The 27714-nt window shown below is 42.0% G+C and overlaps 1 protein-coding gene across 1 annotated transcript in view; it reads left to right on the top strand.

Annotated features, from left to right (window-relative positions):
- Window positions 1–27714, top strand: part of pdia5 (protein disulfide isomerase family A, member 5) — a 62767-nt gene that overhangs the window by 28035 nt on the left and 7018 nt on the right. Inside the window, exons 8-15 of the mRNA XM_073473608.1 lie at window positions 938–1005; window positions 3328–3419; window positions 7042–7113; window positions 9158–9294; window positions 17841–17911; window positions 18628–18791; window positions 19189–19319; window positions 23603–23673. Coding sequence (XP_073329709.1) covers window positions 938–1005; window positions 3328–3419; window positions 7042–7113; window positions 9158–9294; window positions 17841–17911; window positions 18628–18791; window positions 19189–19319; window positions 23603–23673 — 806 coding nt within the window. The remainder of the gene's footprint in view (window positions 1–937; window positions 1006–3327; window positions 3420–7041; window positions 7114–9157; window positions 9295–17840; window positions 17912–18627; window positions 18792–19188; window positions 19320–23602; window positions 23674–27714) is intronic.

Genomic DNA, 27714 nt, shown 5'->3' with positions numbered 1-27714 from the left:
ATGGGAGAGAATGCAAAATATATCTATATAACTTATTACCATATAAATAATAATTTGTAATTTTGTAATGAAACGAATTGTAATGGATTCTATGACCGATGCAACTGTACTTTTGGTGTCCTGTACCCATGAGGGTCGGGCACTATATGTGTGTAACATGAAAATAAAAAAATAATTAATTATTAATCAATCATGTATTTTTGATAGTTAAGTACATTTAATTTCAGACACTTAAAGACTTTTACTCAAATACTATTTATATGGTTGACTTTCACTTTTATCAAGGTAAGATTTTAACATGATATCTTGACTTTTGGGTACCTTTTAAAACACTGTCTAAATCTAATGATTACTGTCATTACTGATTAATCTCTCAATTCATTTTTTATTTATTTGATTTGTCTGTAAAATATCAAAACATTGTTAAAAACTGTGTAAGTTTTGTTTAACCAACAGTCTAAAATTTGCAATAGTATTAAATAATAAGAGGCATCAAATCCAGATAAATGTATAACTGGAAACGGCATCCTCGATAAATGACAGAAACAATAAATCAGTTAGAAAAATGTTGACAGTTTAATTCTGTAGATTGGCTAAATGATGAACCTACTGATCACTTCAACACCAGTTTAATTTAGTTAAGTCTTCTCACTGACTTAACGTAATAAATTGTCTGTTCTCCCTATTGTTGCTCAGTAGTAAATCCTTAACATGAACTTTTCCATATGTTGCGCTCAGATTTTATGGTCAGTGGTTTTCAATACATCATATCTTTCACAGCAGATAGCACACTGCCAGCTGCTATTGACAAAAAAAACAATTCCCCTGGCAGACGATGGGAAATCTTTTGACAGTTGTATCGACGCTGTCAGAGCGATGGTTCCTATTGAGTCCTCTGTAATAACTTCTGTTGTTCCGTGTTGTATTTCGGTTGCAGGGTGCGGCGTTTGTAAGAGAATGCAGCCCGTCTTTCAGCAAGCGGCCACAGAGACCAAGGGGAAATATGTAAGTCTGCTAAACCTAGCCCTCCTGCACACTCAGTCCACTGTCTTATTGCATTAACAGTCTGATCTGCAGCTGTCGTCCTCTGTGATGTTTGCAGATTAGATGAGATGTGTCAGCAGTGAATGTCTGGATGGTTAGCTTGGCAATCTGCTGGAGTACAGTCTGTCAGTGTGGCCTAAATGAGAGCTTTTCCTTAGTTGTCTTTCCAGCAAAACCTCTCAGTACAGCACCTCAGCAACTTTTGCACCATGGAGGGGGGGCCGCTCTGTTCCCAGCTGTTGTAATGTTTTTTAAACTGCGCTAGAGAGATGCATGCACAAAAGCAACCAGAGGCTTATGTGATCAGCAAGGGAAACAAATGCTTTGTGTTCATAAATGCTCCTCCTCAAGCACCAGAAGAAGAAGAACCCTGGGAAGAACGTTCTGTGCAGTGAGAGCAGAGAGAGGCGAGCTGCCCCAGGAGACAGTCAAGTTGACAAACACAATGTGATTGCCTCTCACAAAGCAGGAACTGAGTGAAAAGATAATTAACTGCATGTTTTTGGGAGTAAGTCCATCTTTGCACGAGACATTCAGTGCTGCTGAGAAGTGAAAGGATTGAATAGTGAATTGGTGGTCAGCCAACTTGTACAACACGTTTCTCGTCTCTGTGTCATGGACACAGGAAGTGTTGCATCTCGTCAAGAGGAAAAAAATCACAGATTATTGTGGGAGTTGTTTTGATTGTATCACTTCTGTATTTAAGGTTTATTCAGCTTTTATCTCTCAGTTCCATTTTTGAAGCGTAGCCGACTACATAACAGGGATTGTTGAAGAACACTGCCAACTTGAAAAAGGTGGAGAAGGCATAGAGAGCTGGTATGACTCATGGATGTTCTTCAAGCTATTTTTGTCATGAACAGTGTGTTGTACAACACTTCCTCAAAGGGAACCTGGGAAGTTGAAGCTGTTTGATTTTTTATTTCAGAGATAGATTTATGTCTGTATGGAGGAATTTCTCTCCCTTTCAGAGCTGCAACAGTTTAATCAGTATAAGTAATATTTTAAGAGGAAAAGTCAAAAGTCTCTCAATTAACCTTCTTAAATATGAGTATTTTTTTAGTTTCTTCACTCCTGAGTCCTCTACGACAGTTAACTGAATATCTTTGAGTTGTGGAGAAAACAAGACATTTGAGGACGTCATCTTTGGCTATTGGAAACACTGACTGACTGTTCTCACTATTTTCTGACATTTTATAAACCAAACAACTAAGCGATCAACTGAGAAAATAATCTACAATTAAAAAAACTAAAATAATTGTAAGTTGTCGCCCTACACTCATTATTATCATTATCATTTAACTTCAAACAGTTGTGTAGGTATTTTTGCCAGGTGTTACTGCACCTGAGTCTTAGTCTTCCACAGGGTATGATTTAGGACTGGCAGACCACATACACAACCTCACTGAAAAATACAATATTCCCTTGTATCACAGGACAGTAGAGCAAATAAATGATGCAGAGGTGTTTCCTCCCATTGCAGAAAATCATTATTCAACTGATAAAAGACTAAAAAATATTAATAATACTCATAGTCCAAGGTTTTTGTCAAGAGTGAAATATTTCATCCCGTTTGTTGGATGAGCTCAGTCATTTCTAGATTCTAGATGTAGCACCACAGAGAGATCAAAAGTTCCTTCCTGCCCAAAACCTTTGTACGTGCAAGACCTCCAAAACTAATAGCTGCATTCTTGTCATTGCTAAACTTTTAAAATCTATGCCAACATACCATGCTGCTACACTGTGATACATACAATGCATTCGCATGTTAATATTGAACACATGAGCAAACTAATGTCAGCAGTCAGCAAATGATGAATGCTAAATGTCAGCATGTTAACAGCTCTGTGTGGCTGTTGCTGCTACACTGAGCGGCGGTCAGTCTGTCGGTCACGCTGCTATACTGTGGTATCACCCCACATCACACACTGCTGCCACAAGGCCTTGCTCCTACAGTGGTTGTCTTGTGCAGTCCTCTGCTGGGAGGGAGGGAGCTGGCAGAATTAGGGAGAGCAGTTACGCCTTAAATTAAAATGTCAATAAAAAGCTTGGTGTGTGTGTTTCATTACAGCTTGCTCATCAACATTCATTAACCTCATGTTGTTTCTCAGTGCTGTCACTTTTCATACTTGAAGTAATCCATCTTTTTATTTTGGAGTCCTCTGTTGATGGCTGACCTGTTGTGATTTTTCATGTCCTTTCTCTTTCTTGTCTCTCTGCCTTCACTTTTCCTCAACTCCAAAACAACCCTCACCTCATTTTCCCCTTTGTTTTTTTTTAAAGGTACTGGCAGGGATGAATGTGCACCCAGCTGAGTTTGACGGCCTCAAGCAGGAGTACAACGTCAAAGGCTACCCGACCTTCTGCTACTTTGAGTGAGTCAAGTCCTCTCATCCGTCTCACTTTAGGCCAGCCCTCGCTTGCGAGGCTCAGAACATCAGAGTAGGGCCACTTCAAACAGAAGTCCAGTCCAGATCTCTTAAGCACCCACAGAAGTGATGGTGACAGACTCACAGCTTGCAGTGCTGGTCCCCGAGATTCAGAAGTTGCATCTACCAGGTGAAAAGGAAAAAGTTTCTGACCTGCTCTGGGATCTTCTTGTATTCCCTTTGAAAAAGTAAACTCACAGTAAGAGGCTGGGAGTGTCAGTGTTGCAGGGTGCAGCTGGGGGTCACTGTCAGGGACAGATAAAATTTTTTAATTTAATCTTTATTTAATCAGGCAGTCTGACTTAGATTAAGATCTCTTTTCTAAGAGTGACCCGAGAACAAGAAAACATTCACAAGAACAAAAACTGTGGTTGGCTTTGAAGTAGAGCTGATATGATTAGTCGATTAATTGATTAGTTGATGCCTAAAAACAACAATTTTAATAGCCGATTATTGGAGTCATTTTTCAAACAAATATATCATATAATCACTTGTTTCAACTTCCTGATTGTGAGGTCTGCTGCTTTGAATATCTAAAGCTTTGGAGTTTTGGTCAGATGGTTGGGTTGAAGGCTCATTGGACAGTAAAACACGGCACAGTGCTTAATATTACCATGAGACAGGATTTTACAACTCCAGGAAGTTATTACGGCAGCGTTGATTCAATCTTTTGTTGCAACTTCAGGAACGATCATTTGCTCTTATTTGATTGGCCATGGATGATAAAGCATTGCATTGTGGCTAGAGTTGAACAAAGTTTACTTTTTTTAGCCGAGGTCTTCTGCTTCGGGAACCACACTGTGCAAACGCAGCTGCTTCATCAAGATCAGAGGGGCTGCTCTCATGCAGCGCTGTTGTCTGCCTGAAGACTCAAAACGAGTCAGCGTTTTTAATTATTAATAGGCCAGACTAAGTAAAGGCTTTTAATATACTGTCCCAAAGTTTTCTCATCTTCAAGAACACCTTAAGGCCACACGTGACGTTGATGTAGCACTTGGCCTCTGCGTTTCTTTTTAGTTTCAGTGAAACTCAGCTTCTGGTAATCTGATCATTTCAAGTAACTGTTCGGCCTTAGTGTCTAAATATGCATACCGGCTCACATACACACATACTTAAATTTGTAGCCACATTAACAGCAGGGGCTCAGAGTGTGACTGATAGTGTTGGTTAATGCAGACCCCCCAGCCAGGGCAGCCCTGCCCTGTCCTCATATTTACAGTGTAGTTAACTGTACGCTGCTGCTTCGTAGCTCCAGCTTTGTTTTAATGCTTCTTATTTCTGCGGCACTAGCTTTATCATCCCCATTTCCACATTAAACACTCTCTCATTCCAGTCTGGCCTTTTAATTAGACCGGGACTGATTAAGTGCCTCTGTGGTTAGTTAGTGTGTGTGTGTGTGCTTGCACTTCTTTCTTGTGTTAGTGTATGTGTAGGTACACGCACACGCCCATGCACTCATGTGTAGCTGAGCCTGAGCCAGTCCGTTAGCTGGGAGCACATTAGTGTCAGCGCAGGGCTAGCTAACGACCATCCAAGCCTATTGGCTTCAGTAATGAGCCCCTCACTGATAAACAGCAGCTAATCACTGTAGGGTAAATCGGCATCAACGCCACTGGAGTTATCTCGCCGTTGCACCCGCTGTAACTGCGCTCAAGGTCTTACCTTTTCCTGTCCTGCAGATTAAGAGAGCTTACTCCCCAACACAACAGCACACCTCAACTTTGTATCAATTTAACAAATAACAAAAGTGAAACTATTTCTTTGCTTCTTTGTCCTCGCTTTGTCCTCCAACCAAGAAAAACACCAGAAGCCGTCGGGACAAATGACATTTACTTCACATTTCCTCAACTTGATTTTACAAGGTTTCCCGTCTTATTTTACAGCCGCAGAGATAAAGCAAGCGAATACAGAGTTGGTCATAAATCTCACTGATTGAATTCCAAGCAGCCGCTCTCTTCCTCGGTATTCAGTTCACTTGAAATGCAAGTTTTAAGCTCCAAATCCAGCGTGTGTTGATCGTGTATCACCTTTAATAGTGTCCGCTCTGTATCTTGGGAGCTGTAACTGCGGTCGTCACCAACCTCTGTGTTCGCAGAATGTCGCTGCCCAGAGCCAGTTATTATTGACACTGATCCGTCAGCACTAGGCTGAGCCACCGCATTCGCTTCCCAGCCTTCATTTAGTTACAGAGTAGATAAAGTTATTCCTATGAGAAAAATCTGCTTACGTTTTGGATCTTTTCAGACTGTGGAGCTGAGGAGATGCTTTCAGCTCATTTCAAATGCATTGCCATGGGTCACTGGCATTTCTTATATGCACTTTTAAGCTAACATACAAAATTCAAGACGGAGGAAAGACTATCAATCAAGGCTGAACTTTTCCTCCGAGCCTTTTGTCAGCTCTCGTAAAACAATCTCTTTTCTGTTTCTGAAGGTCTGAGAAACTGGGTTATGTTATAATTTGCTTTAGTTTTGTTCAGGATTATTTTGTCCACCACACATAACATGGATTACTTGGTTTCTTCAATAACAGGTATCAAACCTCACTACTTGTGTCCTCAGCATCAAGTATCAAAAACTATCGAGCCCTGGAAGCCCAATCTTATAATCGGGCCTTTTTTCTCATTTTGAATGCCCTGTAGATGATAGCAAGACTTGAAATAGCCTTTGAATTTCAGAACCTTTAAAACATTATAATACATTAAAGATACTTCTATCATCCATCATGTTGCTCGCTATCACTCACATTGTATTCTTTACAACACGTCCATTTCAGTGTGAGTTAATCCTAATTTTTTATCCTCAGCCTCAGTGATCAACCCTCTGGCTTGAGCATAAAACACAATGATATTAACTCAAGATTATTCAATTAATCACAACTTGATAGAACAGATACAATTCTGTGTGTAGGCTGCGCATTTTTACTATCGGACAATGTAAGAATCACTGTAGGCCTAAAATAGTGATGATGATAAAAAAAAAAAAAATATTTTCCATGTAAAATGTCAAAGCCACAGGGAGCCACTGCAGAGGGGCAAAGGAGCCGCAGGTTGCAGACCCCTGCTCTAGATTGATCTTAAACAAAAGTGGTCAGATCGCCATGCCCTAACTCCAACTGTGACTCCTCAGGAACCATTCCAGTGACATTATCCCCTCCTCTGATGTTGATCCTTATGTTTGGAACAGTTAATCATTTTATATGCTGCTCTCTTGTTCCAATGTTGCCTCCAAATCTGAGCTGGAAGTCGTGTCACGTACTGAACATGTGGAGCAGCAGAAGTGGTTTAAGGAGTTTCTTAGGTTGTGGCATGTTTTTATGCTGAGAGTTTGAGTTTGCTTTGAAATCCAGACAAACTTTTCTAAGTATAATTCTCAGAGAATAGGTTTTTGGTGAGGTGTTCCTTTAAATAAAATTTAAAAAATGATGCTGTAAAAATACAACCAATAAAGTAAGTTTTACAAACAAGGGTTGTTTTGTATCAAATGACAGGAATGATACTGGCAGTGGTTTGAACAGGACCGAGCTGACAGAAGGTTTAGAGATCATCTTGTGCTCTGTTGTCTTTTAGGAAAGGGAAGTTCCTTCACCACTATGAGAACTATGGAGCCACAGCCAAGGACATCGCAGACTGGATGAAGAAGTGAGTATGGTCCTAATCACTCACTGTAGATTTATTCATACTTGCTAAAGTGCAGACTTCAGGATTTTCGTGTCCAAAGCTGTTTTAGCTAATAAAACTACCGAACGGAGCCAAACTGCATTCTGCCTTCTGTCTCCTACAATCAGTAGACTGCTTCTACCTCTCACCTTCAGTGTCTGGCATCACCTTTTCTTTCTGCTGTGGTCTTCATCACACCTTTTCTTTCCTCACTCTGACTCACCTTGCCACAGTATCATCAATCTACACCTGCTCCATTCTTGTCTCATTTTTCTTTTCACCTTGGCTCAGGCTCTCTGCCCGTAACCCCCGTCTCCCATCACAGCTTGGCTCTCCTGCCTGCTCCTCTCCTCCGTCTCCCTTCTCGCGTTGAGGGTCTGGCAGGAAAGCCATGACTGTCCAAAAGGCTGCAGCCAGAGGGCACAGAGCGGGGCTTTCACAGCTATCACAGGAAACGGAGCGAGACAGGCAGAGGATGTATTCCAGCTCCACTCTCTTTAGCCTAGAGGCAACAACTCCCTCCCCAGTTTTAAGCTTTTTACTACACTGCTGATTCAGTGCCCAGCAGTATAATTTAGAAGTGGTTGCCAGGCTGACAATCAGGGAATCAAGCTGACAGAATGGTTGCCATGATTTAAAATGGGTGATAACTTTGAGTGTAATTACAGCTCATATTTCAGTTAACAAAGGGATAAACAGTGGTGAAACAGTTTTAATTTCTTTTAGATTTTGTCCGTTTCTCCCTGGCATAAAACAGAAAGCTTAAGAGATGAACGGTCTGACCTTAAACTACTACATTTAGATCAGGGTCACAGGTGGAAGACTGGCCTCCTGCAAGCCTCATCACATGTGCAGTTTGCCGTGTCGGAGCCTTTTTTCATCCGGAGATTCTGCAGATGAGGAAAAGCTGAGAAAGGTTTTTGCTGTTAATGGTGTTGAAAGGTTTCTCCGGAATAGTCTGATGTGCTGCGTTCCTATTTTGAGACATTTCGTCCATTGTGCTCTTTTTGTAGCACTCTCTGCCTCAGATCCTTTATCTCTACTCCCCCATTTATCACCCCCACTTCTCCTCCCAAGATGTGATGAAGTTCCTCTTATGTTCAGCTGTCTCAGTTTTTTTTAATTCCCACTCAGTTTCACCGTTTTTAACTGGACTACGGCAAAGAATGCAGCTGTTTTCTCTTTTAGTATTTTTGCCAACAGGAGCAATAGAGGTCAGAATCGAGCCACACTTTTGAAATGGTGGAGTCCTTTGCTTTTGTGTGTTGCATATCATCTCATCTTGACATCTACTTCATCCCAACCCTGACTTGCTCACTCTAGAGTCTAGTTTCAAGGCAATAAGTGGACAAAGAATACAGGTAACAGTCCTTGGTGATTGGTCCCCACAGCAGTGTAACAGTAAAGGAGTAAGGCCAATTGGTATGGCTGTGTAGGGGCAGCCCAGGGGGGAACTGCACCTTATGTTGCAGAGGAGCAACCAGAGATGTCATCTGATAAAGGTGAAGTGTAGCTTCAACCCCCCGATAAACCCTGATCCTGAGCTTTTTATATATCAGAGAGATGTATATTCGACAGATGACATGCTGGATAAAAGATAAGTGTCTGGAGCAGATGCAGCATTTCTCAGCAACCCAGTTGCACAATTCAGGTGTTTTTTAAAGACATTCAGTCTCATGCGGCTTCAGCACATTGGCTAAGGCCAGAGAGTGTGATGATGAGAAAAGATTGCGCAAGAGGAATGTGTGTGTGCGCGCGTGTGTGTGTGTGTGTGCGCGCACAGGGAGAGTGCACTTGTTTATATCTGTGTCCACTCGTTCTCGTCATTGTAGCACTAGGTGGGGCTGCTTTAGTCCAGATGTGTGTGTGCGTGTGTGTGTGTGAGAGAGAGACACATTGGGTGGAGTGAGGACTACAGCTGTGTCTGATTTCTGCTGCATACAGTTTACACGCCAGCTGCATTGTGTCCATTTTTTAAACTGTCCTTCACCTGTGTGGCCCTTGCTGTCTCCCCGTCCCATTTCAGCCCTCAGCCCCCCCAGCCGAAAACCCCTGAGGTTCCGTGGTCGGAGTCAGACTCCCCGGTCTTCCACCTGACTGATGAGTCCTTCGACAGCTTCCTGGAGGAACATCCTGCAGCACTGGTCATGTTCTACGCCCCCTGTGAGTAACATAGCAAGTTGAAAACAGAGCAGGGGGTGATATCGTGGTTATTTTGTTTTCATAATCAATTATTTGAGCTATGCACTGTTATATAATAGTGAAAATTGATATCCTAAGTTCCGAGAGACCAAATGATTTTTCCAGCCAACTGTGTCAAATTTCACATTTTAGAAACTGAAAGCAGCGAATGTTTGGCGTTTTGAAGAATAACTTAAATCATCAATTAATTATCAAAATTGTGTCGATTAATTTTCGGTTGATTGTCTAATACATTACTCAACCAATCCTTTCTACACTAATAAAGTCCGTTCTGGGTATGGTCAGTTTTAGGAGCCTAGGGTAATATATACTTTCATACAGTCAAAAAATCCCTTGAAAATTCTCTTTTCCTTAACACGGCTTGTAACTGTTGTTGTTACTCAAACAGGAGGAGATTTTGGACTTGTTGTGGATTATTTTTAGCTCCATTAATACACATTTGGTTCTGCATGTATAACTAGCAGCAGGACGATGTCTGTGGGATTGACTCAAATAACAGCTCTCTGATCAGGATTTTTAGGGCAGATCACAGATGACCGAAAAAGCCAATCACCAATCAAAATGTTGTTTCTTCACTTTATTATCACCTGTAGTTGTTAGTTATTAGTGGTATAATAAAAACACCATTAAAATATTGAGTAAATAACTATATTCATTTTGCTTAATTAAAGAAATGTGCTTAAAACAAAACTGAAAAGTTTTGATCTTCACATGCTTCACAGGACTTTTACTGAGTAGCCAGCGAGTAATAGTAACTATGGTAACAGCATGAGACGATGCACTCCGGTGTAGTCGGCGCTCGCTTCAGTTTGTCATTTGCAAAGCGATCGCTGTTCCTCCCAAATGCATTTTCTGACATCCCAGGCGGCAGGACAACGGGACGCCGTCTGTCTTGAACGATGCATCATCATCGGCCTTGACAGAGACCACTAACTGATGATCGGCTGATAACGATCAGTGGCCGATCAATCGGTGCACCCTGCGACTCAAAATAAACTACTGCTCATGATAATGAAGGAACAGTGTGAGTCATCGATGTGTTTTGAACGACAGTGGAGCTCTATGACACACAGGATTAAGATATATCAGGCTTTAGATACACAGACAATACTTTGAGTATCTCCAGCCTTGTCCTCTAACAGCCCCCTGTTCACTGTCAGAAACATAAAGATGGTCTTCACTGGCCTCTATCATAAATATGTGCAGCGGTGTTTGAGATGAGCCTCACATTCCATCCTGCTGTGTAAAACATTGTCTTGCAGATTCTCTCGGGTAGAACTGTTGTTTAGTCACACAAATAACATCAGTGTTTCACTGTCATGCTCAGTATTAACAGGCAGCTGGAGAAAGAAACTGAAATGAAAAACAAAGACAAGCTGGTTGCTGTAACTTTAGCTTTTTGTATCACACAGTCCCACACAGGCTCATCCTCACAACAGAATACTTCATTGTTGCCATATGGTTCACATAAGCCTGCTTGTCATTTGTATTCACGCACCATACTGCTGTAGTTACGCAGAACTTTGTAAACATGCCAGTTATTGTCAGTGGGTTAGGGTTTTTTCACCTCCAGATTGCACTGCTTTGGTCCAGGCCTCCTGTGTGCGAGGGAGCTGTCAGAGGGAGATTTTGCATGTTGATAAAAGCGACCCATAGATGTAAAATCATGCAAATAGATTCACCTCATTTAGAAACACATTCTGAGTGCAACAGCTACACAATCTGAAGCATGTGCAACCAATTTTTGGACCTTTTGATTTTTTTTCCCCCCTACCTCTCTACTTCTGAATACATTACCCTCTGTGCTCATCTCCGTCTCCACGCTGTAAAAAGACATGAGTAAATAAGAATAGGGACCTTTTTCCCAGCTTTCACCATAATGATGAGTCATTGTTTTCAAAATTTAAGCACATACTTTGCTGCAGAGCTTTTGTACCTCCAGGTTGCCGGGAGCACTGCACTCCACCCAGAGGGCAAACACACTCTCCAGCTGTTGAAGTGATTAAAACACATCCTCAACACAGACACGCTGCAGTGGGACCTGCTACACACACTAACTCGATCTTCACTGGCTAAAACTCTGAAATATTTCCCGTTAATATTTCAAGTAACTCCTGCCAGTTGGCAAGAACAAATGTCATGACATGTGATTCCTCTAAATGTGAACCGTTGAATAAAAAAACAAACAAGTGATGTAATTTGGTTTATCAGATCAGTCTGTTTGGAATGTAAAAACAACCATTACACAAGACGCACAGACATGGACAGACTGAGATGCTGCAAGCAGCCACTTGAACCAGCTTTTGTTCAAGAATTAGCTCCAGTGTGTGCCTGACTACAGATGTTGTTTTATTTTTTTGTTATAAAGGAATATACAACAAATCTGGCAGCTCAGGAGCTGTTGGAATTTATCTTTGGAGCCAGGTTGTTTCCCCTGCTCCCAGTCATCACACAGCTATCTCCGTGTTGAACTCAATTGTTGTCATTTAACTGAAGACAAAGAACTAGCTGCGTCAAAGGCTGACTGCGTCACCACACGCCGCCTGTGTCTCAGCCAAGAAACTGCACTTGAACACACCACAAAGACTGCAGCCGGCAGCCAACGAGCTCGTACGTACACCGCAGCCACTTCTAAAAAGAATATGTCTGATAAAAATGTTGAGAATGGCACTGGTGAAGAGGCAGAGGAGAGAAATAAGGAGAAACAAGCTGGGTGGGTAAAATTGTGGATACTACAGTGACAGGCTGAAGAGGCTTTCCCTTCTTCTGTTTCTCTTTTCTGCACTGATACACTTTCATCATTTGCCAATCAGACTGGTTTCTCTCACCAGTGAGCCGCCGCCGATTCTACATGCCGAATCAGCCAAAAAGCCGCTGACAAAGTTGTCCAGTGCCAACAGTGTGGGACACACCGCACTGACTAGAGCCACGGATGCTCACTGACGGCCCTGACGGCCCTGACGATGCCTGACGGCCGACCATCAGCCTGCTGCTTCAGGGCTTTTAGTAAACCACATGTTTTAATGCCACTGGGCCTGTTGAGGTGTGAGTGGCACCAAAAAAATCCCTTTCAAGTTGTTTAGTTGCAACAAGTGTGTCTAATAGTGCATATGCGTGCTCCTACGACGGTCCCCTTTCCCGAGTTAGGGTTAATGCTAATAAATAGCATCTCAACTAATCTACATCACCCTACATGGGCAGCGACTAGCAACTTAATATAACATTTCTTTACCCTAACATTTACTTTTGTCCACCATTTTTCTGCATGCATGATGTCAACGTTGACAAGTCTTGCACCCAAAAACATTTTGACTTTCCCAGTTGTTGCTCTGACTTCACATGAATTTCACGTTCACATCAATGCTCCCAATTGGGATCAAATTTTTCCGATTATTGTCACACGAATGTGCTTTAAATGCTTGAGCTTTAGTGCACAGTTACATGGCTGAGTTCTGACACTTTAGCATAGAGTACAGGTTTAACAGGGAGCAGCAAAAAATATGAATGTTTCTGTCTTTTTCTTTTCTCCTTTTCTGACATTATACCTTGAAGACATACAACAATGTTGATTGGTGGATGTCCAGTCATTAGTAGATACTTTAAACACAGGCACTATAAACACAGGCATATACTGTATGACACCATTGGTTAATGCAAATCATCACCATGTAGTATGTGCATGTATGATATCAATTAACAGCTTTACCTGATTTCCTGTGAAAAGTCCTAATAACACTGGTTTTATTCTTGTTTCTAAGAGTCCTAACCTCTGGAAACCAAACCGTCATCTTCACTGAAATCTGTGTCAAAACAAAAGCACAAACCTCATTGGCTTTTTGACCCTTCTTCGGGCCTAATTTTAGATAAAACAAACTTACTGTAGATGTGAATTTTCACCAAAAGAAAGAAATCCCCACACATTATCGAGCAAACTTGCAGAGATAATGTAGTCTCATTAACTGGTGTAGTTATTTAGGGCAGAAAAGATGACTCAGTAACTGCTTTTCTTTTCAGCATCATCTTTATGCTGAGTGTACAGAAAAATGTTTGGGTGGACGTCTGTTTGAGCAGTACAGAGAGCACACCAGTCCGCTCTGTCCTCTTGTGATGTCAGAGCTTCACAGACGCTTTGTCCCACACTTGACCCACCCTGTGGACGGCAGCCTGTCACCCACACACGCGAATCAAGGACAGGCAGCTAGAAACCAGCGGCATCATATCTTCCAGCTCTCTCTCACACACACACACACACACACACACACACACACACACACACACACACACACACACACACTGTACACCAGTGACACACATCAAACAAATTTTTCACATCATGACACAAACATTTATTGCACACAATTACACTGCATATCTCTTTCTCACACACACACACACACACACACACACAGATACCCGGTGTTGCTGCTTCAATGCAGTTTCTTAATGGCCCTGCTGTCAGAGTGAGATTAATGGTCTCCCAACCACCACCATCAGCTTGCATTTCTGTCCACCTCTCAGCACAGCGTTCTCACCGTCCTCTGAACAGCACTCAGTGGGGGTTGTTTGCGTCCACTTCTGTACAGCGACCAAACCTCCAACAGAACGCTGTTTCCCATCGCCTGATTGTTTCCCAGACCAAAACAAAGTTCCTCTCTGCCAGTGTTTGAAGAATGCATAACTAAATATTGAATGAAGAATGTTGTTCCGGCAGATTAAGCTGTTAATGACCATGTTTGAACCCTAAATCTTTGTGTTTGGGCTGCAGCTGGTGCATCAGGGAGCTGTTAGGTCTGATTTTGACATCTCTCCTGACTGTCCACTCAGCAAGTAGCCACAGGCTCAGCTTACTGCTGCAGTGGACTCGGAGAAGATGACCTTACAACAGCCGAACATCTAACATTTGCTGTGAAGCAGAGGGAACTCACCAGCCTCTTTACTTTAGCTTGTATCTGTTTTTATTACAGCTACAGTGATGTGTGGTTTGTTCCTTTCCCTGACTCTGAGCTCTTCAGCCCCACACTCAGCCTGATTCAGCAATATTTCAGTGTGTTTCTGTAAGCCTCCCCTACATACACACACATATAGACGAACACACATACACTGGCCCTCATGCACCACTTGTTCTGAATGCGGAGCAGTGCTGATGCATAGCAGAGGACAGGACAGATATTTGGTTTTGTCTCTTACTCATCAGTTTGAAGGGTCAGACAAAGTCCTTTCCCTCTGTTAGTCCGGTAAGCCTCAACACAATCTGATGATCACACACTACAGTGACTGAGTTGAATAAGAAGCAGCTTTTTTTCCACAAGTCATATCACCCTTGATTTATAGCCTGCGCCACCGCTGCATTGTATATTGAAGAAAGGCATTCCTGAACTGTTTTGACAAGGGCAATTTACCAGGTTTGGAAATGAACCAAGTTTGTTTCATGCATCTGTGCACAGCAGCACTGTGAGTGCGCACACACACACATACACACTGCCCATCCCTGATCAAACGGCATATTCATTATGTCTTAAAACAAAACATGTTGTACACTGCGTGAGACAAATATTGTGTTATGTATCTGAAAGTCCTTTTAAATCCAAAAATAAAGTGTCTGCCAGTTTTCTCGCTGCTCCTGCAATATTAAACACACCTCCACACCAAACAGGAAGCTTATTCATGATGCCCGCAGCTCTAACAGATTTGTTGAAAAGAACAGTTGTAAACACACACACAGACGCATACAGACACTGCTATTATAGTGGTTATAGACCAAAGACATCACTCACGCTGCCCTGCTTCTTAATTAAAGGACAGAGATAAACAGTGTTTGGCTGATTGTGAAGTTTGGTGAAATAATAAAATCCATTCTCTATGAACGTCTGCACTGAAGTTTAGAAAGCCTCGACCCTCTCTACAGCTGGGAGGTTTTTCATATTATCATTAAGTGGAATCACTTTTGATATTGACAATGTTCCCACTACATGCTTAACGAGAATGAATATTCCACTGATATACCTGTTTACATGCAGCCATGCATACTCTGACTAATGAGCACAGGCTCCCTCTATCTTTCCTTCTTGAAAAGGCTGGCATTGAGATCTTTGCGCATGTACAAAAACCTGTGATATCCAAGTCTTTCATCATGTTTAAAAGTAGTTGTGTTTCTCCTTCCGACCAGAAACACGGTGTTTTCTTTTGTGCATGGGTCTCCACCCCAGCCTTACTAATCTAACTCACCGGATGTAGACTGTTGGCACAGGCCTGTCACTGGGCGTGTAAATCATTTTCGTTGACACTAGTCTGGTCACTAATAGCACGAGCCTGAACAAGGTAATAGCTGTTACCTTTTCTTTTGCCATTTAAAATCCTAAGGCTCACTTCACCACAGTTCCCTCTGACAGTATTCTGCAGGCAGAGGCACCGTCGCTGCATCCAGCGTTTAGTACCACTCAAGACGATTATGATTTAAGAAATGCAGACAGCCAGAGCATCTTGCTCCTATACCAGAATAAGAATCAGTACATCCAGACCTATTTCCAGTGCTGGGGAGATACTGTAGGTCTGGCTATGCAAGACTATAGCCTTCCAAATCGTTGGCTAGGCAACACACAGGCAAGAGGCTGTGTGTTGCAAAGTGCCATCATATCTTTAACCAAACTAAACAGGACCACTTCGAAGATTTCTCTCCACTGTCACCTTTTTCTGTCAAAGAGTACAGGTTACAGACAATTTGGTTGTGCTGGGTTGTGCCAGTGTAGCTGGTCTTCCAACATTTCTCTTTCATTTCTTCCTCTCTTTGACCTCAACAAGGTGTTTCTGCTTTGAGAAGGTGAACTGTGTTTTTTGTTTGTGTTGCCCCCTTTTTTTTGTTACAGACTCACACTGCTTCCATAGCGTCATGGTTTTGTTATAGATCTGAGTATTTTTTAGGTCCCATTGCAGATATTTTTATAATCACACCATTTTCTCACTATCAGTCGCTACATTGTTTTCTGGAGCTAACTCCTCCACAGCAGAGTCATCAGCAGTGTTACTGTCTGCAGTGCTTGTCAGTGCCAAACATACTGTAGTTATGATGTAATTACATTAACATATAGAAAATAATAATACTGTAAATTCTGTTGGTATTATCATGAACAATATGATATGTGGTGATTTTAACCACATCGTTATGACCCTAGCTATTATTCTTCCACTGCACTCCCTCACACCCAGCTCTTAGTCTCATGCAGTTTGTCTTTAACATGTTCACTCAAACACACACACACACCCCATGACCCCATGAGAGTGAAACATGTAGGAAGTAATCAGACGTGACTTAGGTCTCCTGATAAACATGAGAGACTCCTGTCATCTCATTTAAAGTTTCACCCTCAGCATGGCAGCCATAAACCCACTGACAGACCAGGGTGAAGCAGCAAGACACCAGAGAATTACCACAAATTCAACAAGACAGCTCTGAGGGCGTAATGTGGAGCACAGATTGCACCATGAAAGCTGCCAGCCATGGTTGCATGGAAGCAATTTCCTCAGGAATACATACATGTATTTCTTTTTTTATATGTTCTGCAAGATTGAGAGCTGATTCCCTCATCTGATAATGGGCTGATATTATCATCTGATTGGCTTATCACAGATTCACTGGTATTGATGTATTGAAGATCAAGATACAAGAGATTTAGTCTAATAAATAAACTAATCTTGCAAAATGTCAAGAAAAGACTTCATTCAAACTGGACATAAACTAAATCAAAGTCACCAGAACAGTGTTCGTTTGTCTCCACATTTACCTCTGGTTTGGGCCAAATAAATCCTCAGTTCACAAGATGTGAAAGTAATCTGGCTCTACACACCTTTTTCACCCGTTGCTAATGTCTGACTCTCTCCTCTCCTGCCCCAGCCTGCCTGAAGTTAGTCCTGGTCAGCGGTGTAAATCACCTCCGTGTTGTAAACTGTGTATGACCGACGCACTGTTCTGTGTCTGGTCTTGGTCTGGGGTCCAGCCTCACTTGGAGGCTGCTGAGCCCCGTTGCCCACGGTGATTTCCCATGTGATCTGAGGTCACGGTCCAGGCGGACTGCAGTCAGCTGATAGGGCCCCAGCACATAGCTCCACAGCTAACTGAGCTAGTTTGCTAAAGGCAGCGAAAATAGCTGCAGCAAAGAGTGTAGGGAGCAGCGGTTAGCAGGTATGCTGCCACCTATATTTTGGGACTACCTTTGAAATCTGGCAATATCCTACATGTGACACCTTAAATGTTTGTATGCTGAAGTTTACTGTTTAACATGTACCATTATATTTATGGTGTTTTACAGTTACTTTATATCTTTAAAACTGTAAGAGATCTTTGTCCCAACATGTAATAACCAGTTTATTACCAATGGTGTTTATTTAGGTCTGAGTTTTTAATGAGAATTGAAAAAGTGACTGTATGATAGTGGTTATCAGTGTTTTTTGAGTCTCAAGTATCAGAAATCTGCCTTGTTGTTGGTCTCTCATGTGTGATTTGAATCGTGTAGGGTGTGGACACTGCAAGAAGATGAAGCCAGAGTATGATGAAGCTGCAGAGATACTCAACAAGGGCGCAGACGTAAGTTTCTTGACCTTTGCTTGTGTTTACATGTGCACAGCATGCATCTCTACAGGCCTGTGTGTTTTGTTCATTTGTTGTATCTCACACTCCGATGAACATACACAACTACACGGGTGTAACAGCACCTCATTAACACATCATAATAATCCCTTCTCTTGGCCTCGATGCAGCCGACGCGCTGGTCGGTCTGTCCTGCAGCCCGGCTCTCGATGTGTTTTTGATTAGTCGGGTGTGTTCCCCTCGTTTCCTCTCCTCGCCGCCATTCTGTCCTCTGTGGTAATCTAACACTCCCCAGCCAGGGGCAGGGCCTATAAAACTCCAGCCTGGTGACTGTAGCAATTATCTCATTCGTGAGCGTCCCCCCGGCCCGACTCTTGGACCTTCTCCTTGTGGCTCTCTGCCCGGCGCTGGAGGTCAATGGGAAAAGCCGGGCCATTATCTAATATGGATGGACTGGAGCCTCTTTCACCCTGAGCCCTTAAGACCCAGCTCATCATTTATTTTCTCCTCCTTGCTTCTCTGCTAGTGATACAAATACAGCTCTTTATATACACAGTGTGTGCCCCTTCTCAAAGGTTGAACTGAGATTATTTCTAAAGTAGTTGGTGTTAACTGGTAACATGTAACAGGTTAGTCTAAGGTCTAACTCTGCAACTCTATCATTATCATTTTACCAACATGAATTAAGGTTTGCTGTGGTTGTTCGTCCACAGAGCCCCGGTGTGTTGGCAGCAGTGGATTCCACAGTGCACAAGTCTGTGGGGGATCGCTTCAAGATCTCAGGCTTCCCGACTCTTAAGTATTTCGAGAAAGGTGAGGACAAGTACACGCTGCCGCAGCTCCGGAACAAAGACAAGATCATCGAGTTCATGCACAAGTGAGTCACACACTTAACAGGCAGCCTGATCATTTTTTTACTTCCTGTGCAAAGTTAACACATTAAGACTCATGTAGTTAGAGCTAAAAAAACATTCTAGTTTCTGTCTGCAGGACGATTCACTTTCCTTATCTGTTAACTTGTAAAACAAAACGGGTGAAATGAAGCATTGATTTGCGAAACTGAAAGAAAACCTCACTCTTTGAGTGTTCAGTTATATCTCTAGTGTTTTAATATTAGCATTTTTCTTTTTGAAAACAGCAGGATAACTGTAAGCATGCATACTCTTTTTCTCTATTGTCACTACTTTTTCCACTTAAAATAAAAGTAAAGCAGTGTTTCTCCCTCCTTGTAGCATCAATAGTAAATACTGCTTTGTTCTCTTTCATCTCTGCAGTCCCCAGGCGCCTCCTCCACCAGAGCAGTCTTGGGAGGACAAACCCTCCAGCGTCAGCCATCTTGGATCAGAGGATTTTCGAGAGGCGCTGAAGAAGAAAAAGCATGGGCTGGTCATGTTCTACGCTCCCTGTAAGACCTTACACTAATTCATATCATCTTCACCACCTGATAATTAAATAGTTCTCAAATCTTGAGAGGCTGTTCTGTCATTGGCTCTGGACACTTTTCACAACCTGTTGAATTTCATTATGCTCGACTGTTTTGATCCAAATTTTAAGTGTGTGCGAAGTTGTCGCAACCAAGTATGATCACAGCCCTGCTGGACTTGGTGTGATCATATCCTGGGTTTAAACCAGAGCGCATACGTAACTCTGGCCGTAAAGCTCCTCATCGGCAGTATATAAACCCCACCTAAGCCACGGGGAGAGTGAGGCATGATTCAGATGACTGAGAATAGATTTGTGAAGGTTAAAAAAAGAGAACAAATCACCGTTCCACCTCGTGTTTCAGGGATCATATAATGCAGATTTATAGTCGAGTCCTGAGAAAAAGCAAAATTAACCAAAAAATGTCCAGGAAAAGGAATGTTAGAAGCTAATTGGCCACTGTGTTGCTACAGAATATGAGCTGTCATAGTCTGACATGTCCAGTTGTGTCTTTCTCTGTTGTCTCTGCAGCAGCTGACAGTTTAGATTATAACCTGACAGCTCACTTCACTGATAGCACTGATGCAATATCAAATCAAAAATAAAATAAAAGGCTTTCCTTTAATAAATGAGTCCACAAGGAAATTATCACCAACTCTGCAGCTCTACTGATCTTTTAAGCTTCTTTCAGCTCATTGTCTCGGCTTTATGCTATGTGTTCAGCCTCCTCAAAGTTTCCAGCAGTTATCTTTTTAAACAAACAAGCTCTGATAAAGCAACTGTACATTATCTTCTCAGCAGCACACAGTAGTCAGACAAAAATAATGACTAGCTATGACTCCCAGGTGTACAAACACAACTCCAAAGGAAGGCTGAATATGTAAATGGATGTAAGCCTTAAAAAAAATAATAAGACAGATATGTTAGATATGATTGTTTCAGAGTTAGTAGGAAGCGTCAAAGAACACAAACAACAAACGATGGAAAGATTTAGTGGACTGAAACCTGTTCTCTGTCTGGACACATCGAGCTGCTTGAAGTCAGACTTCAAATTAAAGTGGAGAATATCTTGAGCCGACCCTGTATGGTAGCCCCAGTCTCTGGCACCAACTTCCAGGTTTTCTTTTAAGTGAGACCTCCACAAAGAGAGAGGTGAGAGCTTCTCTGTTATTGAACTTGTCTTTGAAAATGATTTCTTTAAAAAATGTAGGGAGGTCAGTGTTATGACACTCTCAAACACAACATAGATGCAGAAGGAATACAAAGTGACTCACTTGTTTAATTATCTATTCACTGGTAGAGACACACATGCACCTCTGTCCCTGTTTCTTTGTCCTCTGTGTCTGATGAGGGCTTCAAAGCCAGCAGGGGCACAGTGTTTGGGCTGCTGCCTCTGTTGGGCCCTTTGGTGCTTCCCTCTACAAAGAGACACTCCAGATGCACACGAGGCTGCAACAACCTGCTGCCCTCCCACCCCACCAAGCCCATCTGCACCCTGCTCACTGGTGTCTTATCAGTGAGGGAGCTTGTGTTAAATAGAGCATTTGATTAGTTACAGCTGGCTGCTAAGTCATCGAGGCTGGAGATACTTCAGACAGAACAGTTTTTAAACCAGTGTGTGGGTTTTTAACTAAGATCTGCTTTATTGAACCTAAAATAAAACTACATACCATCGCATCTTCTCTCTCTGCCAGCCCTTCACTGACCTCAGGGAATACTGAGTTGATAGTCCCTTTGTATATGTAGTGTTAAAGGGACAGTTCCTCTTACATGTAGATGCTCGCTCGTTTCTGCATTTAGTTTGGTAGAAAGAAAATGTTACTACATGAAACTGCTCACAACAAAAAATCTGGAATGAGACATTGCTGATATTTTGAGTGCCATCTAGTTCCATTATATTCAAGAGAAGGCAGACATCTCTGCAGCCGATATCTCCAAAACTCAACAACACACACCAAAATGGATGGATAAACAGCAGTACAGGAGGAGGAACAACATATATATTTTTTTTTTCGTGTGTCTGATCTCCTAAATAATCAATTGTAGCCGTCAGAATAAATAGTGTTACGTGATGCTCAGTTCCAAACGAAACATTTTGTTGTGTTTTATGTTAAGCTGTTTCTATATTGCTTTGGTTACTTCTGTATATGCACGGTTGTATTAATGAGCCATGATGAAAACACAGAAAAATCAAAGCTGTTAAAGTACATCTACATCTGACAGTCTTGTATTCATCCGTCTTCTTTTCTCTCCACCTTTCTGTCAGTCTCTCAGTAATTCTGAAAAAGGCTGTTGAAGATGTCTGTGCAGAAGAAAAAATGATAGAGCTGGTCTCATTATCAACTGCAGACCTGCCTTTTTAACTGCTTTTGAGCAGCTTGGATGGCAGACGATTTGTAAGAAGTGAAAACTGAAATATCCTGTACTTAGAGTGCTGTGTGACACTACCTGCCCCCTACCCTCATTTATCTGCTCACATTTCCATGGTTAGGAAATCTTTGAGAGGGTACAGTGACCCCGCCTGCTCTCTTCTTGTGAGGGCAAAATGTGGCAGAAGTCACACCGTTGTGTTTTTGATAAACCAGTGTCAGAATTGCGAAAAGAACCTTTAAAGGCCACTTATTGTTGCAGCTAAAAGGGTACTTCAGCAGGAAATGGATTTCTGAGCGCTGCTGAATGCAGACTCAGAGAGGCGACTCTGAAAAGGACGGTAAATGAACGGCGGCAGAGTTAGTGTATAATAATAAAAGTTGAAGATAGACTTATGGTGTGTTCGTGAATGCTTGATGGCATGCACGCAACTGTAAAAATCCCTGATTATTACTGTGGCCGCCATCAGTCAGTGCTCTTGTAGCCTTTGAAATCCTTTTACAGTGCGACCATTGTGTTGATGCTCTTAATGACAAAAACAAATCATGTGATCTTAATTATAACAGGGCCAGTGTCACCGATGGGTAGCTGAATATATTTTGTTTTATACATTTTGATTAAACTTGTATTTACAAGATGAAATGTAGCTTTAATAATCTGTTATGCTTAAAAGCCTGAAAGTAGAAGAGTGGAGGCTGTTAGAGCAGCAGATTAATGCCCACAGTTTTAAAATGACATGTTCAAAATCCACATTGTTATGTTGGGCTATCCACGTACTAAACAATCTGTCCATACAAGCGTGTTACCTCAAAAAAGTTAAAGAAGTAATCCACATACTTTTATACAAAATATAGTCCCTGTGGTGATCTAACCCTTACCTTCCTCATGAAAGAGTTTATCCAGTCACCTACCGCCAAGCTGCTTTTTTATTTCTTCCATTCATCAGCACAAGAGAGGTCCTCTTGCCTTTTTCCATTCATAGCAGCAGCAACAACAGCTTGATTGTAATGAACCGAAAAAAAAATGGGTACTTGACATTACAGAAGTCTGCTGGAAGTCGAACTTCAACAGAGATTCAAAGACGTCATCACAGTTATTGCACTCGATTGCAAGTGCAGCGCAACAACGCAACCTTCTAATCTGTGCAAGCTGTAGCTGGAAAAACATTAGTGTACACGCACATCCAAACTGAGAAGGGTGGTGCTGTGTTGGAAAGTGAACAAAACTTGAAACAAAAAGACAGGTCGCACACTGCAGGGATCTGATATCCACTCATTTAAGGCAGAAAAGTTTCCAGCAACAGCAGTCTTCATCAGACAAGTCTGACTCTGATGAAGAGCAGTGTTGCTCAAGCAACTTTGGTGCATTAAATAAGGGATAATGCTGCCCTGCAGTATGTGAGCATCTTTTTTTTTCAACATAGCTCGACCCAGGAAACGTTTCTCCTCACAGATGCATCAGGCAACCTCTCATGTACAGTTGAATCATCTTGCCTCCGCCTACCAGAAGTGAACCTGCTGTCTGTGAATGTGATCTCTAGTTGTGGTACCTGGTGGTGTGTTTGTGCAAGTATTGACTTCCCTATATATGGATGGCTGATGGAGCCGCGAGGGTCGGGGGAGGTTGTGTTTATGACGGCAATAAAGAAATTTACAGTCTCTCATAACATGCAAGTGAAGCATCTCTAATGTGGCATAAACCCTCTAAATACCTGCAGGATTGTGAAGGGGCAGCATGCTTTATGAACATGTCAGAGACAGTAAATGATGTATGGCAGTGATTCTGTTTGTATCTGGGAATGTGTGCGTCTTAGTACCTGTATATGGTGCTGTTTAGGATGTGAAGCAAGATGTTTATGGTGTAATAATGTCCCATCTGTGTGTTCTTCTCTTCCAGGGTGTCCTCACTGTAAAAGCTCCGTTCCCCACTTCACCACAGCAGCAGAGCTCTTCAAAGAGGACCGCAAGGTTAGTGTTGCTCGTTCACACATTCAGCAGCACACACATTTACACCGAGCAGTAGTGGTGTGACGAGGATCCCTCAAGCTCAAGTTGACTCCTAAAGTAACAATACTGGTTTTATGCAGTTAGTGCAGTTAGGAGAGAGGCTCAATATTGATTTCATCTCTGTGTCTAGTATAATGTTGGGGCTGGGATGTGTTTAGCCTAGCTTAGCGCGGAAAGACTGGAAGAAGGGAGAGATGTTCGTCCGTCAATCAAAACAAAACAAAAGGCATGAGTAGCGTGGGGTCACGGGCGTCTGCTGCTGTTGGAATGTGAAATGAAAGCCCACTGCCCCCACCAGGTAACCAGGTTATCTTGAATATTATTACAGGGGTTTTTAACATTGATTGACAGTTTAGGATGATGCAAATACATAACTCAACAAAAAGTGTTTTTATACAGAAATGTTGGATATCATATCTTTACAGAGTAAAACTTTTGCACACCTGTGGATCGACTGGTGCGTACTGTAGGAAAAGACCAAGGGCAGACAAAATCTTAACCTTGTTATCAAAATTCATTCTTGATTGCAGGTTAGTTGAACAGTGTGCAGAAGTGTTTGTCTGGACATATTATATCTTTAAAAAAAAAAAAAGAAAAATCATCATCTCATCTGTCTTATTCAGATGTTGTCTATTTTAGCTTGCAGTTTATTTTGATTGTATTCTGTCTTGAGCAACATACGCACTTATCAGCAACACACTTATCCAAAAGTACACAAAACAAAAGTAAGATGAAGACAAACAGAAATTTATTCCAACATGGGAGAAGCAAAACATCTTAAATGAAGTAACATGACATAGGCTGTAAATAGCCCTCAACACAAACAAGGTGCATAAAATTGAAGCAGAACACAGGGTAGAAACAGTAAACTGTAATATAACTTATTTCCATGGTGGCAGGCCCCAGATCATGATAACAGCACAGACTGTTTCGTAACTTACGTAAAAGTCTGTCATGTGGAATAATCATAAATAGATCCAAAAGTATGAAGGTTTTCCTCAGTTACAGACAGACGGATGTTACGTGGTGCATGATGGGTACAGCACAGCGAGTTTATGGACCAGTTGATGTGTCTAAATTGCATAATCACGACTCAGCCTCGTCATGAAGTTAATGAGTCAGTTCAGCCCAACGCACCAGGCTCATGAAAATCAGAAACTAGGCGGTGCTGATCAAACGCAAATCAAGATTCTGTCACTGCGTTGCCTTTTTCTCACCTCAAATCTTTTAGAAAAATATTCTAAGGAACTGTTTAGCTGTAATATGAGAAGCATTTGTCACCAGGCCGGCATGTTATAAACAGAGGAGCCAAAAAGAAGCACCGCCCAACTCGCAGCACCTCACGCACCAGCCGGAGCTTTTAGTGGTCCGGTGCGTCCAGACTTTTTGTCTGAGATGCTGCGTGATTCCAGTTGTGCACAGTAGCTGTTGGTTGTTAAATATCTCCAACTGTAAGCTGTTTTTTTCTAAATATGTTAAGTCCACATGAGGCGTTGTGTGAAGAAAACAGTTGTGGAGTCTTTGCTTACAAAATTAGGCGTCAATTTTCTCGGTTTTACAGTCAGTGTTACAGTGTGCCCAGCTGAGCTAAACACAGCATGGTACTGCTGTACATCTGCACTGGGCTCATAAAGGGGGATTTGATATCCATCATCTCACATTACTCCAGGTAAGACAATAAACAAGCAACGTGTCAAAATATCAGAGCATCTTGAAACGATGTTTCAAGGTGAGTTCACGGAGCTTGTTTATTCTGTCATTGTGTTTTTATTATCTACAATATGAGCTGCAAACTATGTGAATCTGATAGAAATGGTCAAATGTTGTGACACTTTTTAATTATTTCTTCTATTTTTGGTGCTCAGCACACAAGCCCTGGACTTTGCTGTGTCAGATAAGAGTGTTTTTTTAAAATAAGCAGCTGTTCTGAAATTATCATGGAGGCCTGCAGAGTGGTTGTGGTCAAATGTGGCAAATCAAAATGTCTGATAAGACCGTCAAACAATGGTATCCTGAAAACTCCCAACTCAAAATGTACAACTCCGTCCACTTCGTTCCTGATATTTGTCTCAGCATGTCAGTTAGGAATTTGACCACTTTGCTGAAGCCCACGCGGTCTCATCAAATCTTCGGCCCACAAGGAGATTTGGGGTTATTGGAGGTTCATGCAATCACAACAGGACACGTTCCTCCTCGTCCTCCATCATCTCTACTCCCTCTCATTCCTTTTCCCTCAGGACCCGTGTCCCGACATACTCCCACTCCTGCTCCTCCTGTTAATACCCTCTGACTGCAGGGCTCAGTATTTCCAAACCTCTGTAATTGTGTGACTCAATCTCTTACACACACGCAAACTGAACAAACTTGGGCGCGTGTCTGGCAGTACTCAGCTACGATTTATCAGGTCTAAGTAACGCTGACCTTGAAAAAACATCATATTGTTGATTTTTGATTTGAAAGTGCACGTTGTTCCAATTGTGCTGAGGCAATGTTGCTCTCTCATAAGTTTGGAATTTTTTTTAAATCACTGTCAGATGGTACGAAACTGTGACGTGTCCTCAACAACCTTTTCATCAATTTTCTGAGGCAATCCTTTGTAACATTTCTCGATGACATAAAACCTCTACAGATGAACTTTAAAATGTTTTTGTGCATTTCTGTGAGTATTTCCCTTCAGCTGCCACTTCAACAACTCCAACACGTCTTTGTTGATTCCTCCATCCTGCAAGTAAACACTGAAATACACCAGTGGCAATAACACAATTTGTTATAAAAGATCATTTTTAATCTTGTAAAAAAAATAATAATAGTTGTACCAATCATGAGTCAAACATCATGAGCTGATCTAAAGCTTTAATAGAGCAGTGAGTCTCGTAATGGCCACCAAGAAACATAAACTGTTGAGGCCTTTGACCGCCTAATGGAAAAAAATATTGACTTAGTATTTTAAGAGAAAAGTTAGAACTTAAAGAGCAGCCAGAAAGGTTTTTTTGAGATCCAGTTTCTAGCGACCACAACAGCTTAAGGCACTTTGGCACAGCTTCACCATTCACCTGTGATGTTTGGATCAGTATCCCTGTGATGAAACCCCCACACGCTGCCACAGCAGGGGACCCTCATATCTGAGCAAGTTATATAAATGCAGAGCTTTAAGATCTCTTCCCTCTCGTTGTCCCTCCAGTGGCCGGTGGAGGTGTGCAGTTTTATTTGAACAAGAGTAAATCTGAGAACTGGGCATGTGTTTACTTGGCAATCCTCTCTATTTATAAAGCCGAGCCCCAGTGTATTGTACCCGGCTGGTGTTGATCACAGTCTATTAGCTGCCCTCGCCTCATTTACCAAAGACAAACACAAGCTTAGCTCCAGCTTTGAAGATGCAAACAATTAAAACTCCACATTCTGTGCTGTATGACAGCGGGAGCCGTGTACAGGGTTTGTCCTGAGCTGTTTGTCTTTTTCCCAAATACTAATCAATAGCAGCATTAAAGGGGCACATTGGCCGGAAGTGCCTGTTTGCAAAAGCTTTTGTTGCCACTGTAATGAGAACACTGTTTCATCTGAGAATAGCATTTTTATTTGAAGGATTTGGCCAATGTGACCAGACATGGTGCTGCTTCAGTAACTGTAAAGTTGTTGAGCATATACTGAATGATATGGAGTTTCTACCTGTTATCCTGTTATGTATTTTATACATAATACAACTAGCACTGACACAAATGCCTCGAAACTTTTACCGTTGCCATGGTTATCAACATCAAAGTCGATATTCAAACACCACAAAAGAGGCGAAAGACTGATGAGGAGTGAGAAGTGGAGCTCGTCTATGGCGTTTAATTAGTTTCAAAACACTCACAAAAACAGCAATCAGCAGTTGGAAAATGGTGGTGAGGTACCATTTGGGCCTTGCTTTTACAAATGCAGTAACCCAATCGTGACGAGCGTGAACTCAACCTTCTCTACGTACGTACAACAGCTCAACACTTGCTCGTCAAGTTTACTTTT

The sequence above is a fragment of the Pagrus major genome, chromosome 9 (genome assembly GCF_040436345.1).
Source record: "Pagrus major chromosome 9, Pma_NU_1.0".
Classification (NCBI taxonomy): domain Eukaryota; kingdom Metazoa; phylum Chordata; class Actinopteri; order Spariformes; family Sparidae; genus Pagrus; species Pagrus major.
The sequence above is the reverse complement of the archived record's forward strand: the minus strand, read 5'-3'. Positions and strand labels throughout refer to the sequence as shown.